The 18,973-nt window shown below is 45.0% G+C and overlaps 1 protein-coding gene across 10 annotated transcripts in view; it reads right to left on the bottom strand.

Annotated features, from left to right (window-relative positions):
- Positions 1-18,973, bottom strand: part of RYR1 (ryanodine receptor 1) — a 241,827-nt gene that overhangs the window by 178,032 nt on the left and 44,822 nt on the right. For all 10 annotated transcript variants that reach the window (XR_013230906.1, XR_013230910.1, XR_013230908.1 and 7 more), the window contains 10 exons: positions 18,191-18,287; positions 16,291-16,365; positions 14,499-14,655; positions 11,391-11,555; positions 9,801-9,922; positions 8,061-8,247; positions 7,570-7,705; positions 6,594-6,689; positions 5,032-5,150; positions 3,921-4,054 (listed from right to left, as the gene is read on the bottom strand). Coding sequence is in view for 3 of the 10 variants with exons in the window: in XM_077336555.1 (XP_077192670.1) it covers positions 3,921-4,054; positions 5,032-5,150; positions 6,594-6,689; positions 7,570-7,705; positions 8,061-8,247; positions 9,801-9,922; positions 11,391-11,555; positions 14,499-14,655; positions 16,291-16,365; positions 18,191-18,287 (1,288 nt within the window). In the remaining 7 variants the exon portion in view is untranslated. The remainder of the gene's footprint in view (positions 1-3,920; positions 4,055-5,031; positions 5,151-6,593; positions 6,690-7,569; positions 7,706-8,060; positions 8,248-9,800; positions 9,923-11,390; positions 11,556-14,498; positions 14,656-16,290; positions 16,366-18,190; positions 18,288-18,973) is intronic.

The raw sequence follows: 18,973 nt of genomic DNA, 5'->3' as shown, positions 1-18,973 counted from the left end.
TCCTGCCTGCTTTCCCATCAAAATGAACACAAGCAAAACATAGGCTCATGGTACCTTCTAACAACCCTGACTGGCCTCCAGTGAATGCCAATCCTTGAGTGAACCGATGAATTAAAAGTCAGTAAGTCTCCTGGATCTGACAACCTCCCAGCTGAGATTTTGGAGAGAAAAAAAAATCTCTTTCTGATGGTCTCTTCCACTGGCCAATTAATTTGCTCTAATAGATCATTTTGGAATAATTCCAGACTGATGGCTTAATTAAATAATTATTCCAATCTTCAAAAAAGGGCAATCCAAACCTGTCTGAAAATTTCCGCCCATTCCATAGTTGGTAAACTTTATGCCAAACATCTTGAGCGAGATCTCACTTCATGGATGCATTCTTCTGGAATTATTGGTCGAGAACAAACTGGATTTACCAAAGGGAAATCTGCTTTGGATCACTGTTTGGTTCTGTCTTCCCGAGCTGGAACTATATGAATCTGGAACTATATGTAGCATTCATGTATCTGAAAAATGCCTTTGACTTCACCCCAAGGGAGGACTTATGGGTAAAACTGAAGTTTTCTAATATTGACACACATTTATTATTCCTTCTTTTCATACCGGCACTTTGTGTCAAATTAAATTTCTTCCCAGGGCCATCTGACTGCTGAATTGCCAGTCACCAAAGGTGTGAAGCAGGGATGCGTTCTCGCTTCACATCTTTTAAATTTGTATTCGTCTGATTTGGCCCAGAATTTTAATTCTATTAATGGGCATCCTCCAAAGGTGGATTTCCATCCAACACCCTTGCGATTACATGCAGACGACACAGCCATTCTCTCCTATTCAAGAGTGGACTGTTTCCATTCATATTTCCAAAACATTTCCTTATTGATTAACTATCTGAAATCTAAGGTTTTGGTTTTCTCTGCTTCATGAGGGGATAACCATAATGGAATCTTATCAATTAATTTTTCCTATATTTCATCCATACCTTGTGTAAAGCAGATCTCGAAATATGTTGCCCAAAATGTTTATTAAATTTTCCTTTACCATACCGTATATAAACATGCCAACCAAAAGTCTGATCCTATCCCTCTAAATGCAAAAGTCTTTTGATTATTTAAAATTATCCAGTCTTTTAATCAGTCAGTCAGTCAGTCAGTCAGTCAGTCAGTCAGTCACCTTTTATTGGCATAGAATATGTATAAGACATATAAAATAGGGTCTAAAATTCAACAAAATAATAAAATAGGCCATGGGGTTACATAACCAAACAGATCTTAAAATGATAAAATAAACTATAAAAGATAAAATACAAGGCAGGCAGCACATTATAAAAGCATCTTAGTTAAAACTCTGGCAACTAAAATGGTTACCTCTGGGTCTTTGTCAGAGAGCAGAAATTGCAAGGTCATAGATTTACTTACAGAAGGCTTGTTTCCCAGCAAAGCAACAAAGCTGTCATCCCGACACTGCTCATATAAGGGGCAATCTAACAAAATGTGTGAGACAGAGTCAGGGCAGCCAGAACCACACGGACAGAGTCTCGCATGGTATGGGATATGGTGGAATCTTCCCTCTAAGACCTTTGAGGGGAAAGCATTCATTCGTGCCAGGAGAAAAGCTCTTCTCAGGGGTGGGACATCAAGGAGATGCAAATATGTAGGCATAATATTTCTCTGCATAATGATGCCAAAGAATGCTGCTGAGCAGACTCGAGGCTGGGTAGGTATGAGTTCTTGTTGCTCATGTATTCTCTGTTTAATAATTCTCTGTATACATGTTGCTCATGTATTCTCTGTTTAATAATCCGGAAGATACATTTTTCTTCCAGAGGTAGTAGGGAGTTCAGATCAATGCCAATGGAGACTAATTTTTGTTCAATAGCCTGGAACCATCGAAATTTAAGAGGGTCACTTTTTAGACAAGTTAAAAGGCTGCCAGTTTCTACTCTAAAATAGAGTCTGACCCAAAATTTAGCTATCCAGGCCCTTGTCTCTACCCTAATTTGGCCAGTCTTTTAATCAAGTCAAAGCTATCACTTCAAAAAATAATTTGGGTACTTTTAGGCCACCCCTTTATACATGATCGCAAAGATCTTTCATTTTAATCCTGGCCCTATGTCCTTGCCAAATACAATTGGCTACATCTTGTTGCCAGGTAGTTAATATTTTATTCAACTTTAGAATAGGCAGGTTCTGAAATAGAAATAAGGTTTGTGGCAGTATGTTCAGCTTTATAGTCAAAATTCTACCCAACAATGATAAATGTAAAATTTTCCATCATGCCATATCTTTTTAAAGATCCACCCACATCTTAAAATAATTATTTTGAAAAAGGGTCAGATTAGTGCTACTGACTTAATCCCAAAGTACTACCCTGAAACCTGATTTCTCTTGGAGTACTTTCTGATAATTTAAGGTAATATCCTTAACAATAAGTTTAGACTCCTCATTATTAACTTTTAAACCAGATATTTTACCAAATTCCTCCAGCTTATTATTTAAAAACTCAATACTCTCATCTGGGTCTTCCAAAATTATCAACAGGTCATCAGCATAGGCTTTAATTTTGTATTCTTCCTTTCGTATCTTTTAAACCACGTACGCGTCTCTCTAATATGTTTAATTACTACTTTCAAAATTAAAATAAAAAATAAATCGGACAAAGGATAGCCTTGTCTTGTACCTCTACAAATGTTATAGTTTGGAGTAACTTCCCCATTTATTATTAGGCTAGCCAAACATTCTTCACATATTTGTGTCATGTACTTTATAAAATTATCCCCACAATCCACTTGTTGCAGCACTTTAAACATAATATTCCAATTTACTGCATCAAAAACTTATTTAATATCCAAAAAAAGCAATGCCAATTGCTTATCGGGATGATTGTAGTAATAACATTGATCAGTATCATCATATTATCTTTTATTTTATTTCCTGGAAGAAATCCAGCTTGATCCTCGTGTATTAAATATTCCAAAATCTTTTTCAATCTGGATACCAGTATTGAAATAAAAAGCTTATAATCAAGTTTTAGTAACAAAATATGTCTAAATTCATTAATTTATTTTTCTGATTTATTTTTCTGATTAATATAATGTTTACTTCTTTCCATGAGTTTGGAATTCTTTTATTCTTTATTGTATTAAATAGCCTACATAAGATAAGAGATAAAGTCTCAGAAAAGCATTTGTAATATTTAGCCATAAAACCATCAGGTCCTGATGCTTTCCCCATTTTCAGTGTTGTTATTGAAGTTTGTAGTTCTGGTGGGGTAAAGTCATTATTCAGTTTTTTTTTATATTCCTTGTTCAGCCTATTGAATAATTTATTATTGAGACATTCATTGTGTTCTAAATTCTTAACTTCCACCTTTTGATAAAATAACTTGGAATAATATTCCTGAAGTTTAATTTTAATTTTAAAGCTCTCTTCAATAATTTCAGTCCCATCCCTGATTTTGTCTATCCATTTTTTCTTGGCATGATTTCTTAAATTCTGGGCTAATAGCTTACCAGGTTTATCAGCAAATTCTAAATATTTTTGTTTTGTCAAAGTAATTTGTTTAATTCGTAGGTCAAAATTAAATCTACCTGGTGTGGACTAGAAGTGATATTCTTAAACACCAGGTAGAAAATAGATTTCATTTAGAGGCTTTTTTCATTAATTTTACATTTCTTTTAATCTTCTGAAGTTCCTATAATTCTAGCTCTCTAATCTTTTTCTTTCTAACATTATGTGCAATCATAATGCCTCTTATATATATTTTACTGGCATCCCAAACTATATTATCTTCAATTACTTTATCCAAATTATTATTTTTATTTTTTAATTATAAGGTTCCCAGAAGGCTGAATTCTGCTCCTAGTTTTGTACTGTTCCTCTGTTTTATCAGGAAATGAGAATAAAACCTGGTAAAATACCAACCTTGTAACATAATTGATGAGTTTGGTCTGGAGGAGAAGTTCCCTCCCTGGGAGCAGGTTTTCGGTGATGAGGTTTTGGTTGGAACGGACAGCCACACCGTTACAGACACACAAAGAGCAGAGGACGTCCAGGACCTGATGAAGGAAGGAGGGAAGGGATGCTACAATGTAAGACCAAAAGTGGCACATTTAAAGTAGGGGATAGAGAAAGAAAGGAAAAGGTACCAATCAGAGGAACACTGATCTAGCTGCTGGGTTCCCAATGTCTTGAGACTGTGACAACCTTTAGAATACTAAAGCAATATGGTGAGCACAGCCACAAAATGACCACCTCAGGAGGTGGAGCCAAACTCAAAAGGGCTGAGGCATCTTGGCTTGGGAGGGGTAGCAAACACAACCAAAGACAGAAACAGAATACAGGACGATCTTGATAGGCTCGAGAGGTGGGATAAACTGAATAAAATGAAGTTCAATAGGGACAAATGTAAAGTTATGCATTTAGGTAGGAAAAACCAAATACACCAATATAAGATGGGGGAGGCTTGTCTTGGCAGTAGCATGTGCGAAAAGGATCTAGAAGTCTTAGTAGACCATACATCGAGCATGAGTCAGCAGTGTGACTCAGTGGCTAAAAAGGCAAATGGGATCAAAAAGAGTATCATGTCCAGATTACAGGAGGTGATGATACCACTTTAGTCTGTTCTGGGATGAAATTAAATCTCTCTTGCCCCAGAGGGACAGACCAGAACGAATGGGGTGAAATTAATTAATTCAAAAGAAATTCCATCTATACATCAGGAACACCCTGACAGTCAGAGCAGTTTCTCAGTGGAACAGGCTTCCTCGAGAAGTGGTGGGTTCTCCGTCTTTTGAGATTTTTAAACAGAGGTTGGATAGCCATCTGATGGAGAGGCTGATTCTGTGAAGGCTCAAAGGGGGGGCAGGTTACAGTGGATTTGCAATAGGTTTGTGAATGTCCTGCATAGTGCAGGGGGTTGGACTAGATGACCCACGAGGTACCTTCCCTCTGTTATTCTATGATTCTATGATTTAGACATTTCTGTTAGGAAAAGAGTTGGGAGGGCAGGTAGAATATGCATGGTTCACCATACCTTGTGATTGCGCCCATGTTTGTCCAAGAGTGAGATGATAGATTTGATGTGGTTCTCCTGAATTATGTTTAGCACTTCCGGGCTTTCAATGAGGACACAGTATAAAACCTCCAGGATGCCTGGAGAAGAAGACTGAGTAAGAAACAGTATTCATCTCCCTTCTTGTCGGATCAGACCAACAGGACCACAGTGGCCAACCAAGATGCCTTGGTCTGCAACCAAGGCACAGAGCCTGAATCCTCCCCTTATTTTCACTGACCCAGCAACCATCTCTGTTCACAGGCATACTGCCACTCAACACGGAGGTTCTATTTAGCCATCAAAAATAAATGGAATCTCTGTTAGGCAGTCTCTCCACCACCCCTTCAGACTGCATGGCTCAATTAGAATGGTATTGTAATCATCTTAGTTGTTGACTGAATTTTTAAATTCTAATCTGCTCTCAGTCCCAGTGAGAAAGATGGAATAGACATGAAAATTAAACAATAACAATGAAATTATTATTATTGTATTATAATAATAAGTATTGTAACAACTTTAATTTATGTTTATTTTTACATTTATCTTCCTCCTTCCCCATTGGCTTAATCCAGTGTACTGTGTTTTTATTATGTATAGTACAATGGTCTTTCTCACTTGGTTTATAATTCTGAACCATCCTTGAGTTTCAACTAGGGAGGCAGACCATAAAGGAAGTCAAAGAAATAAAATAATAATTGATCATTGTAAATCCTTGATGAAAATTGTAAATCCCTCATTCCCTTTTCAAATTAGTGATCGTCTTGTGGCTGTAAGTTCCACAGCTACTTATATGCTTTTCTCTTGTTTGCCCTGAATTTGCTACCCTTCTTTTATGATGATGGTGATTAGATTTATAGACTGCCCCTCTCTGTTAGCAGGCTCAGGGTGGTTTACAAAATAGTTAAAAATATAATGGTCAAAATTTAAAACATCCTACAATTAAAACTCCCAAGCCAAACCCCCTCCCCCACCCCACCCCACCCTAACCGTCTTCCATCTGGCCTATAGACTGGCTGTTGGCCAGGAAAAAATATCCAGCCAAGAAGAGAAAAGGCGGGGGGGGGGGGGGGACCTGGAGAGTAGAGGTAGGAAGGCCACATTATGGCAGAATAGAGTCATCTTACATGCCCTGTGGAACTGAGATAGCCTCACCAGGGCCCTAACCTCAGATGACAACTCTCTCCACCAGGCTGGGGCCAGGACCAAAAAAGTTCTGCTCATGGTTGACGCCCCAAGGATCTCTTTGGGGCCAGAGATTACCAACAACTTGGTGAATTCAGTGTTATCCGAGGGGAGAGAGACGGTCCCTCAGATACACAGGACCCAGACAGCTACTCAGATTCTAGCAACATCAGAGCTGCAGCTCAGTGGTAGAGTATCTGATTGGCACACAAAAGGTCCCAAGCTCAATAATGGCATCTCCGGTTAAAGGACCTGGCAGCAAATTATGTGAACGCAGCTTGAGACTCTGGAGAGCTGCTGCCAGTCTGAGTGGATGAACAAGTTGCCCGTCATGCACCCCCAGTTTCCCTGCCGCTCACCAGAGGAGGCCTCCAGCCGGTCCAACTTGCTGACCAGCCAATCCAGATTGTTGGAGAAGAGAGCGCAGTTGGAACGATTCCCGCGGATGAGTGAGGCTGCACAACAGGACACAAGAGGGAAGCCAGAAGAGGTGGTGGAGACAGTGGTTAACATCTGAGCAGGGACAGTGGCAAAGTTTCTCTTGGACACGATCCTGATTTTTATGGCTATGCATGTTTTCATAGAATGCATAGCACCCTGTGAGGACACCACACACTGTAGTTATCCCTTGGGCTCTTCGCCGCTCCTGAGTTTCATTCAGTGGCCAAAAGACCAGGGAAACAAATAAAGAGAGCAGGTATTTACTAAGTTAATAACATCTATGTGCTTCACATTAGGTTCATCAGGGAGACAAAGAAATGTTAAATATGTAGGAGTTATTAATTTTACAAATATCTACTTTCTTTTATTGCACCACTGGTCTTTTGCCTCCTTTTTAACTTGGAGATTAATCTGGCCATTTTGTTTTCTACCTGAATTCTACTCCAAGTGTAAACATGGAGGGTCCTCTCACTCCCTGCTACACTTCCAAGACACCCTTTTTGGCCTACAGATCTGAGGAATTCAATCGGGAATGCATCGTTTGTGCAAGGTACGGACAAATCCAGACCAAACCAGGATTAGAATCAATCCTTCTTTCTTTCAGCTGTGGAAGAGATTTCTGCCTGCAGGGTTGGGGGGTGGGATGGGGACAACTTCTCCCCACCAGAAGAAGCAACACAGCTGCCTGTTCTGTACAGACCACCCACCCACTTTGAAACACTCCACTATTAGGACACCCTCCTCCTCTACCAATGGGGAATCTAATGCCCACCCCGTTTCCCCAGCCTTCTGGCTGCAAGAGCAATTCACTTGTAACTCGCTGAAGGCAGCTCCCCCACCCCACCCTGCCCCCCAAAAGCGGTCGTGCTAGAGCCCCACTCTTGGCCCACATACCGAGCAGCTCATACAGCAGGTTCACAATCTCCTTCCAGGACTCGGCCGCTTCCTCTCCCGCATACTCCGCAAAATGTGCGGCGGTACTGTACACGTTGAGGCGGTCGATGCAGTTCAGGACGAGTGTGATCATGCCCTGCAAGAAGCCAGAGAGGGGCTCAGATCTGGGGATCGAGACAGTGGGTCTCCTTCCTCATTCCCCCCAGCCCAGCCCGCCCACGGCGAGACCCACATAGGTAACTCAACTGGCCCAAAGCAGGTTAAATAGTGACTCGCTAAGTTATTTTCAACAGGCTATCCTTTTCTAACATTTAGTCATTCATTCATTCGGCTTATAGACCACCCCTCACTTGACGCCTCGGGGTGGTATACACAGAACATAAAAATACATTAAAACATTTGCAACCATTTAAAGTTAAAAACAATGAAATATAATCTTTAAAGCGCTCCTAAGGAGCGGTATAAATAAAAGACCTGAGCTCAGAGCTCACCTCCTCCTGGAAGAGATTTTGCCTGTTCTTCAGTGACCGGAGCTTCGTCTGTTTCTCCTCGTGCTGCAGCTCTTCTTCGGGGTGCTGGAAGTAGTTGATCAGGTCCTGCAAGCTGAGAATCATCCCATCGATGGGAAGGGTCACGGGGGTGCTTGACTTGGACTTCCCGCTCAGTGTGTCCAGGCCCCTGGATTGGGGGGGGGGAGAAAAGGGGAGCAGTGGTGAGCAGGGGGACACGGGGGACGCTCAATGGATTCAGAGGTAGCAAGAGGTAGCAGGAGGTAGCAGGAGGCTGACCCCCAACCCACATGGTCAGCCTCTAGAACAGGGGTAGACAAACTGCGGCCCTCCAGATGTCCATGGACTACAATTCCCATGAGCCCCTGCATTTGCTGGCAGGGGCTCATGGGAATTGTAGTCCATGAACACCTGGAGGGCCACAGTTTGACTACCCCCACTCTAGACAGAGATATTGTCAGTAGCACAAAGCCCCCGCTCACTGCTAGACCAGTGGCCCCCGATTTGGCACTCATGGGGGCAACGGTGCCCACCAAATGTTTCTGAAGAGTGGATGTGGGGGTTTCAGCAAGGAGTGCTTTTGACCTGAGTGAGCAGATTTTCGTTTAAAAAGCTGCTTTGTAATCAGCTGCCACCACAGCATCAGGCGTCACTGAGAGCTTGCAGATAAGCAGTGTATATATGAAAACAACATTTTAAAGAAGTGTGTACACTTTAGAAGGCATCCTGTTAAACCGAGGTTACGATTACAGATCTACAAAGCCTCATTCCCTTACCATTTGCAGTTGGCTCTGCCTCCCACAGCAGCCGTTTTGCAGTGGTGCCGACCACACTGGGTCAGAATCCCGAGGGCATCTGTGGGCTGTAAAAGGCTGGGGACCCCTAGGCTAGACCCAGAGAGCTTCCCCCTCACCCCCCTCTTCCTTTTGCCTTGATCCTTCTTCTGTTCCAAGAGCCACTCTCAATATAACCCACCTCACAGGGTTGTTGTGAGGATAAGGAGGAGAGGAGATCCATGTCAACCACTCTGGGGTCCCTTTGGGGAGCAAACCAGGGTACAAATGAATTAAATAATGTAACACCATCTTGTCTTATTGTGTCTTATTGTATTCTATTGTTATGTTTATTTTATTAGAGTAGAATTTAGGGATTCTTTTTGTTATAAGGTTTTATGTACGATGTTTTATATATATGCTGTAAACCGCCACGAGCCAGTTCACTGGGAGCAGCAATCTAGAAATCAAATTATAAATTTATTTGTTTGTTTATAACTTGATTTCTCTTCTCGTCTAACCAATGCCTCCAATATCCCCTCTTATGAGAAGTCAAGATTAGGCTTTCTTCCACAGCAATAATATGTTGGCATCATGGAATATTCATGCACAATAGAGCAGCTGATGGCCAAGGGGTGAGAGAGCATAGCACCAGCAGGCCCCAGCCAACAGTTGGGTCTTAGCTTCTTGATCTACGCAGAAGGATGACGTGCAACTCAAATGAACTAAATCAGAGTCCAGGAGCACCTTTAAGACCAACAAAGATTTATTCAAGCACCCTTTGGGTGCTTGCACTCGAAAGCTCACGCCTTGAATAAATCTTTGTTGGTCTTAAAGATGCCCCTGGACTCTGATTTTATTCTACTACTTCAGACCAACACGGCTACTCATTGAATCCACTGAACTAAATTTCTCATCTTCCCAAGAGCTGGATTTGCTTCAGACCCACTTGATGAATTGGTTGTAGAGGCCAGAAGTGCTGTAAATCATGCGGGCAGCTTGTGATTCCTCGTGTTGGCAGCGGGTCAACGAAAGCGCATCATCCATATGTCCTTCTTGGTGCAATATGGCCTGTGAGGGTGGCAGATAGACCGACCGACAGATAAGCACTAAGCAAGACTTAATCGTAAGATCCAAACAGCTTCTTTTCATTGAGATTTATAAAATAAGATTATAAGCTTAAAAACTACAATACTAGAGAACAGGGGGAAATGGGGGGGGCTTGGTTAGAACCATAAATTAAGTGATGTTTTTACTTTACTTATATTTGTCATAGATAAAAGCGGAAGTCTTCACTTTTTCTCTTTTAGTAGTATAGTTTTAATCCTTTCTGTTTAAAAAAGATCCCAACAATTTCAAAACTGGGGGCTCAGCCTCTTACTGTCTGCAATGGGGGTCTCAACATGCTGCCCACCAAGTGCTCTTTAAAAGCGGGCAAGGCCCAGCAAGGTTTCCGATTGGCTACTGGAAAGTTCATTGGCTGTGCAAATTTCTTTAACCATTGCTCTGCCAGCAGCTGCCACCACAATACAAGGATCTCCACCACAGGGATGGCTTGAGGTCCATTTGGGAGCGGCTCTACTTCTCGTGGCAGCCATTTTGCAGCAGCACCCAACACACTGTATCCAAATTCTAAAGGCGTCCAGAGGCCCAAAAAGGTTGGGGGAAACTGAACTGTACCATGGACACAAACAGGGTGACCAACCCTCCAGGTTTGACGTGAAGATCACCCTGAATTACAACCAGGCTCCAGACTGAAGCACTTTGCTCACATGCTGAAAATGACTTGATTTGGAGGGTAAACTATAGAATCATGACCTTCAGAGGTTCCTCTCCTCGCCCAACCCTGCTCTTTCTAGGCTCCATCCCCAAATTATCCACGTATTTCCCAACCAGGAGTTGGCAACTCTAGCTGCAAATGAGTGCAGGGAACTGCTGCTCTGTTCTCTGCTGGACTGCACTGCCCCCACTGCTGGTGGCCACAGGAGGTATTGCAGTTATAAACAGTACTGCAGTGGTCCCCAACCTTTCCGAGGCTGGGGACCGGCAGGGCATCGGGCCGCGCCCATGCGGACTGCGCCTGCTCATCGGGCCACGCCCGCGGGCCGCGCCCCCCACGGGCCACGCCCGCACATCGGGCCGCACCCGCGGGCCGCGCCCGCATGGGCCACGCCCGCGCATCGGGCCACGCCCGCGCATCGGGCCGCGCCCGCACGGCCGTGCGGCCCGGCCCTGATTCCCTCTCCCCACCCTCCCACAGTAAGAAGCTTCCCGAGCCGCAAGCTTGCGGCCTGGGAAGTTTTTTACTGCGGGGGGAGGGGCGGGGAGAGGGAGAGGGAGCCGCGGCCCGGCGCCATGGCCTTCACGGCCCGGCACCGGGCCGCGGCCCGCAGATTGGGGACCACTGCAGTCCTGGGATCAGGGGATGCAAAGGGTGAACTGGGTTCCAGTTAGTCTGGTGAAGCTGGCCACACTCCTCCCTCTGAGCTGCCTCGTAGGACAGCTTGGCTGCAGGACGACCGGCCAGCCATGGACTCACCCTTCTCTTCACCAGTCCGAGGCGTAATGCCTTGGCATCAGCTGCTGCGTAAGTCACCCAGAGGCCACTGTCGACATGCTGCACGAAGCACATGGACTCGCCATACTTGATCTCAGGGGCTCCCATTCCTTCCACATCTCGCTTCGGAGCTTCATGCAGTTTTTCCTAAAAGGATGAGAAGGCCAAGTAGATGGACTTGGAACAACGCAAGGTAGGGGTGGCCAAATGGTGGCTCTCCAGATGTCCAAGGACTACAATTCCCATAAGCCCCTGCCAGCACTGACAATGGGTGCAATTAGGCACGAAGAAGAGATATGAAGTGCCGCCTCCTTTGTCCCAGGCCAAACACTAACTACTGCAGGACATGTAAAGAATTCCACACAATTGCCTCCACAGCCTCTTCCGCTTTGCCTTGTATAAGCCAAGACTCTTTTGCATCTTGGGGAATGGAAAAAAGAGCATTTTTGTACCCTATATGGCAGGGGTAGTCAAACTGCGGCCCTCCAGATGTCCATGGACTACAATTCCCAGGAGCCCCTGCCAGCATTCGCAACACCCACCAAATGATTTTAGAAAATGGAGGGCCATGCTGGGCTTTTCTCATTCGTTCTTTTATGAGCCACTCGAGATCTGACCGCTTGTGGTGATTACAATATTGATGCAGCTGCAGTAGCCACCACAATGGCCATTTCTATAAAGCAGTCAAATGCACTCTTGGGCTGTAGCAACAGAGGCATCACAGCCAAATCACAAGTCGTCATAGTCCTGCTGCAGACCGCATTGGTCAGACCCCACCTAGAGTCCTGGGTGCAATTCTGGAGTAAAGGTAAAGGTATCCCCTGTGCAAGCACCGAGTCATGTCTGACCCTTGTGGTGACGCCCTCTAGCATTTTCATGGCAGACTCAATACGGGGTGGTTTGCCAGTGCCTTCCCCAGTCATTACCGTTTACCCCCCAGCAAGCTGGGTACTCATTTTACCGACCTCGGAAGGATGGAAGGCTGAGTCAACCTTGAGCCGGCTGCTGGGATTGAACTCCCAACCTCATGGGCAAAGCTTTCAGACAGCTGCCTTACCACTCTGCGCCACAAGAGGCTCAGACCTCACTTCAAAAAGGATATGGACAAAATGAAGAGGGTTCGGAGGAGAGCCTGGGGACCAAACCCTAGGAGGAAAGGCTGAGGGGAATGTCCAGCCTGGAGAAGAGGAGGCTAAGGGGACATGATGGCTCTCTTGAAATATTTGAAAGGCCGTCTCTTAGAGGAGGGCCGGGAGCAGTTCCTGTTGGCAGCAGAGGAGAGGACCCGCAGTAATGACTTTAAACTGTTTAGAATAATATCGGTTAAATATCAGGGGGGAAATCTCACAGTCCGAATAGTTCAGCAGTGGAATAGGCTGCCCAAGGTAGTGGTTAGCTTCTTTTCACTGGTGGTCCTCAAGCAGTGGCTGGACAGATGCTTGAGGCTTATCCTGCATGGAGCAGGGGATGGGACTAGATGGCTTGTGTGGCCCCTTCCCACTCTAGGATTCTAAGAGTCCTAGTTCAGCAGTGGGATGGGCTACCTGAAGAGGTGGGGAGCTCCCCCTCAATCATAGAATCATAGAGTTGGAAGGGGCCATTCAGGCCATCTAGTCCAACCCCCTGCTCAACGCAGGATCAGCCCTAAGCATCCTAAAGCATCCAAGAAAAGTGTGCATCCAACCTTTGCTTGAAGACTGCCAGTGATAGTCTTCAAGCAGCAGTGATAGTCTTCAAGCATCCTTATCCTGGATGCTTGACGCTGATCCTGCATGGAGCAGGGGGTGGGACTGGATGGCCTGGATGACCACTTCTCACTCTAGGATTCTATGAGTATAGTCCAGCAGTGGAAAGGGCTGCCTAGGGAGGTGGGGAGCTCCCCCTCACTGGCAGTCTTCAAGCAGCAGCTGGACAGATACTTATCCTGGATTCTTGAGACTGATCCTGCATTGAGCAGGGGGTGGGACTAAGGGCCATTCCACACAAAGGTCAATGTGGCTAAATCTGTGCGCTATTGAAAAGCACTGCAGGCAAAAGCGGCAGGTCTCAATAACGCACACAGCTGTTTCTAGCGAAAAAAGGCTCTCCCACTAGCGCTGTCCTCGTAACGCACAAGTTTCCCGTCTCGCCAAAATTGCAATAGGGGAGGCAATATTTTTCCACGCTTCCTCCCGTCCCTTAACAGCCAATTAACTGTTGTGTTCGTGCTTCCCTTTAAGAACTCTTTTTTTAAAAAACCAAAAATACCTGTAGCAACACATATTCGTTCCTTCAATGTATCTCAAAGACCTTTTCCGCAGGCGTAGGAGCTGGCGCTTAATCGTTTACAGGCTCCTCGAGTTAAAAAAAAAAAATCCCGCCCCCCATGGGCGAGATTTGTGGCCGAAATTATGGGCAGTGTCGAACAAGGGGCTGTATTGTGCTTAGGAACTTTAAAGACACTTGCAGTAGGGAGCTTTGTTTAACTTTTAATCACTTCTGTGGTTTAGCCGGAGAAGCCTCTGAGAAGCCTCGCTCGTTCGTTGCTTTCCCAGTCTAAGGGGAAAAAATGGCGATTGCTTCGCCAGAAGTTTGGCGTCGAGAACGGGGGAGGGACTTTCTTTCTACCGCTACATTGAGAACGCACATGTCTTTTGCTGATGTGTTGCAGCTTGTGCACAGAAGTGTAGCGGTTTTCTCAGGGGGAATCCACTTTTCTGGATTTCCCGTAAAGCGCTACAACGAAGCGCTTTTTGCGGGAGTGTTGCAGGAGTTTTGCAGATTGTGTGCAACATCATGCAGAACCTTGAATTAGTAGCATTTACCAAAGGTAAGACTTCTGCTACATTTAAGTCGTGCGGAATGGCCCTAGATGGCCTCTATGGCTCCTCCCTATAATTCTATTATCTCTCATTCCTCTTTCCCATTGTACTTTTAAATATCCCCCCTTCTTCTCCTACACTTGGGGTTCCCATGTGAGGCTGGCTCCGCTTTCGATGGCAGCCATTTTTTAGCTACTCTCACCACCCCCTAGCAGATTTCTAATGGTGTGCACAGGCTCCCAAAAGATCAGGGGACCTCTAGACCCCAAAGTAGAGAAGCCTTTCTCACCTTGGAGATACGGAAGCTAAACGCCGTTGCCTTGGTGTTGGCCTTTTCTGCATCCACTACGACCAGACCCTTCTCCTCGGTCAGTGCCAAGTAGTGGCCAGTGGTGACATGACGGACCCGGAAGGGTTGGCCCCACTTCATGTGGCTGCCACTCCAGCTGTCAGGATAAAAAGGAGGCCTGTTACTCTCAGAAATACGGTACATCACTGGTTTCTAGAGCTGTCCCTCCCTGATGTTATCCACAACCGACAAGTCAGGCACTGCACCCCCAGTTGCAAAACTCACAGATGCCAATATTGGTGCGTGGCAGACCTGTAGTGTGTATGATTCAAAAGCATATAAAGAATATTCAAAAGGGACAAAAGAAAAATAAAGGAAATTGGATGGCTGTTGAATAAATTCTTCCAAACTCAAAATATTCTCCAAATTATATATTCCAATGTCACGAGTAATCAAAAAAATGGGTTCCTAGGTAATAAATCTGTTTTCAAGAAGCTTCCTCAGTGATCACTCCTTGGTATATGGAAGGCTTATCACTTTAGTAATTAATTTCATGATACCACTTAGGCAATAGCTCAAAATGTCATGGAGGCTGTTCTAGGGTTGGGCACTTTGGCGCCCAAAGCAGCCGGTCTCTCCAGTGCAGCCAGTGCCTCCCCCCCTCCCTCTGCGGTGCAGTGCTGGCTGCACCGGGAGAGGCCGGCCGCTTTGGGTGCCAAAGTGCCCAACCCTACTCTGTTCCTTTGAGCCTCCCCAATATCATTTGATTGACGTCAGTGACAACATCTATTAGCCTTCAGAACCGGCTTTCCCATTCTGATATGCCCATTAACCTCCTCATGGACAGTCCTGATCTGACTCCTCTGAGGGGTCATGATTGAAATGTTACAGTTAACCGTTCAGCAGTGATTAATCAAATGTTCAATTGTTGTTGTCGAGGTCAATCAGGTTGTTGTCTCTTAAGATCAAAACAGACAATGGCTTCAGGTCGTAGGTTAGCTTCAGCCAATAGCTTCAGGATCGATAACGTATAGATCTTATCTTCCACACTTTGCACACCTGTTTCCAATCTCACTCTAGCATTTGAAATGCATTTGGGGAGGTGGATGATCTTCCTTAGAAATGCTGGCTCCACCCTTTCCAGTAGAACAACACTAGATCTTGGGGCTCTCAAAAGGAGCCATATAGCAGCTGAGAAAGTATCTTGGTTCTGTAGAGCTCTAGGGCAGCTGGCACAAAATATCTTCCCTTCGTTCGATAGAATTTGACAATGTTGTTAGCCGATCTTTGGGCTTGCTCAGCAGCATATTGAAAGAGAGCAGTCCTGGCACATGAAGATTGTAATACAGCTCCCAGGTACTTGAACCTACTGACTTCTTCGATTTTATAGTCGCCTAGTTTCCAAAATTTTGAATGAGACTGTTGTACTGTTGAGGGTGTGGTTACCAAACTTATATTGGATTTGTAACACAATTTTCATGTTCTCTATAAACTGTCCTGAGCCGCAAGGGAGGGTGACAGCTAAATGTAATAAATAAACAGATAAACAAATAGCCCCCTCCTGTTTCCTGACTGGCTCATTTGAGGACTGAGCACATCCCTTCCCTGCTGGCCTCCAGAAAGACTGAACAAATGCTGAAAAACAGATAGTTCGCTAGGACTGTCTCTCCTCCCTCTACACCACATTTGCTTCTCTGCACAATAAAATGATTTTATTCTTTTTTGCATATTTAGACTTTGCCAACAGCTGAGCTAACACGAAGTTAGAAAGCAGACCAGACGCTTGACCTACCTGATGCGCAGGGGCTCCAAGCGCCAGAGAGAACGCGCCTGAGAACAGACAGCTCCACCTTCGTAGTTCACCACCCTGCAGAAGGAGAGGGAAAGGAAAGAGATCCGGAGAGATGCCACAGCAAGCAAAGAACATGGGAACCACCACCCAATTGTGCTGCCCAACTGCTTCCGACTTGCAACAACCCTATAAACTGACAGTTCCGATCTGGAAGGGCCAAAGTAGCTGTCAGAAGCTAAGTAGAGCTGGCCCTGGCTAGCATTTGGGTGGGAGACCAGCAAGGAAGTTCAGGGTTGCTACGCAGAGGCAGGCCAGGGCAAACCACCTGTCTGTCTGTATCTGCCCTGACCTAGATGGCCCAGGCTATCCCATCTCGGACGTGAAACAGATAATGAGTCAACAAAATGAGAGTCCAGTAGCACAGAATCATAGAATAACAAAGTTGGAACGGACCTCATAGGTCATCTAGTCCAACCCCCCGCAGTATGCAGGACACTCACATCCCAATCGCTCATCCACTGTAACCTGCCACCTCCTTAAACCTTCACAGAATCAGCCTCTCCATCAGATGGCTATCTAGCCTCTGCTTAAAGATTTCCAAAGATGGAGAACCCACCACCTCCCAAGGAAGCCTGTTCCACTGAGGAACCGCTCGAACTGTCAGGAACTTCTTCTGGATGTTTAGATGGAATTTCTTTTGAATTAATTTCATCTCGTTAGTTCTGGTCCATCCCACTGGGGCAAGAGAGAACAATTCTGCTCCCTCCTCTATATGGCACCCTTTTAAGTATTTGGCTATCAGATCCCCTCTCAATCCTCTCTTCTCCAGCTAAACAGAACAAGCTCTCACAACCTTTCTTCATATGTCTTGGTCTCCAAACCCCACACCATCTTTGCTGCCCTCCTCTGGACACGCTCCAGTTTGCCAACATCCCTCTTCAACTGGGGTGCCCAAAACTGAACACAGGACTCCAAGTGAGGCCGAACCAGAGCAGAGTAAAGCGGTACCATCACCTCCCGTGATCTGGACATGATACTCATTTGAAACAGCCCAAAATCCCATTTAAGACCTACAAAGATTAATTCAAGGCATGAGCTTTCAAGTGCAAGCACTCTGCCATCATGATAGTGGGAATATAAAGCAAGTTAATTCTGTTAAATTAGTAAACTGTGTCACACATACACCCATATGATAATTCTTTGCCAAAACAGCCAATAAGTCCCCTCAAATTAAGATGTAGTTCACAAAAACATAAGCAAAATAAAACTGTCTGTCAGTGATCAACGGCTCCCACCCCACCATTTGCTGCTGGCCGCATCTGTCTCCATCGAAGTGTGAAACATTCCTGCCAGTGAAATGCTGTGCTGGCAACTATCCCATCCCAAGACCAGGGAGTTAAACTCAAAATTCCATTACATATCACTACCATCACCTTACATTGTCCCAAATAAAATAAATTGTGATGAATGTGGATTCATGAGTTAAACAAGGTTAACATGCATAGTGAGATTAAAAAAACCTATGTCCTTGTCTCTAGACTGTGATTTTCTGAGGCATCAATGACCTCATTCCAAATCCTTGACATATGTTCCCCAATATGCAATTTTATGGGTCTAGTACTTTTACCAATGTAATATTTACCACATATATGTTTTAGAATGTACAGTTTTTTGTATAACAGTTGGTATGTTCTGATATAGATAAATGAAAATGAATGGTTGTGAAACAACTTGTTTATGAAGGTCAGTTCTATGCAGTTTCATCTCTTACTCCTTTTGCAGTGTTGATTGCATAACACCAAGTGCTGGAATGGATGAGCCACTGGCCTGAACCTACATGGATTCTCTCCTGTTCTTAAAAGCCTTCCAGCTCTGCAAAGCTGGAGTACACGAAACCCACCTGCGCTGCTCTTCATTCTGGTCCGTGGTGGAGATGGTAAGGCATTCGTCCATGTGCCCGTGGAATAGACGCATGACGTGCCCACCGGTCACATATCCTGCCCAGATAAGAAAAACAAGTGACTCCAATGCAATGCTTGACATGGGAGCATGAGAGAGCTGTGTATGGGGTGAATAACTGGCAGGGGGCAGGAGGGGCTTGTGGCCAGCAAAGCTTCTGATTAGCCACTGAAAATGACCCTGGAGGACACTCTGCTCTTGGTGGAATGAGCTCCTGGAAGATCTCGGGGGCCCTGACGGAGCTGGCTCTGTTCCAGAGGGCCTGCAAGATGGAGCTCTTCCACCAGGCATTTGGTTGGTGCCCAGCCATGGGCATAGATGTCATTTTGGGACCCTCCACTAACCTAAGACATTCCTCTGCCGGTTAGATGATAAAATCATGGAGACAGTGGTGAAGTGTACCTATTTGCTTGTATTAATTCTGCAGAACAATGCTATTGGTTTCTTTTAATTTTTATAGTATGGTTTTAACGTTAGCATACTAATTTAAACTTGTTGTGAGCTGCCATGGGCCAGTGAGTGGCGGGATATAAACTGAATGAATGACTGTGCAATGTCATTCATTTTCCTTTGTCAGTGGCAATGCTTCACTAGGTGACTAAAGGCAAGCTGCAGCAGCAACAATGTGGCTGGTTCGACCCTTTGTGGCAGCCATTTTGTGGCATTTATGGCAAGCATTTTGTGACTGTGCCCACCATGAAGGTTCAGAATCCCAGTGGTGCCA

This window comes from Paroedura picta, chromosome 5, assembly GCF_049243985.1.
Source record: "Paroedura picta isolate Pp20150507F chromosome 5, Ppicta_v3.0, whole genome shotgun sequence".
In the NCBI taxonomy this organism is placed as follows: Eukaryota; Metazoa; Chordata; class Lepidosauria; order Squamata; family Gekkonidae; genus Paroedura; species Paroedura picta.
This window is presented reverse-complemented; position numbering and strand designations above follow the sequence as displayed.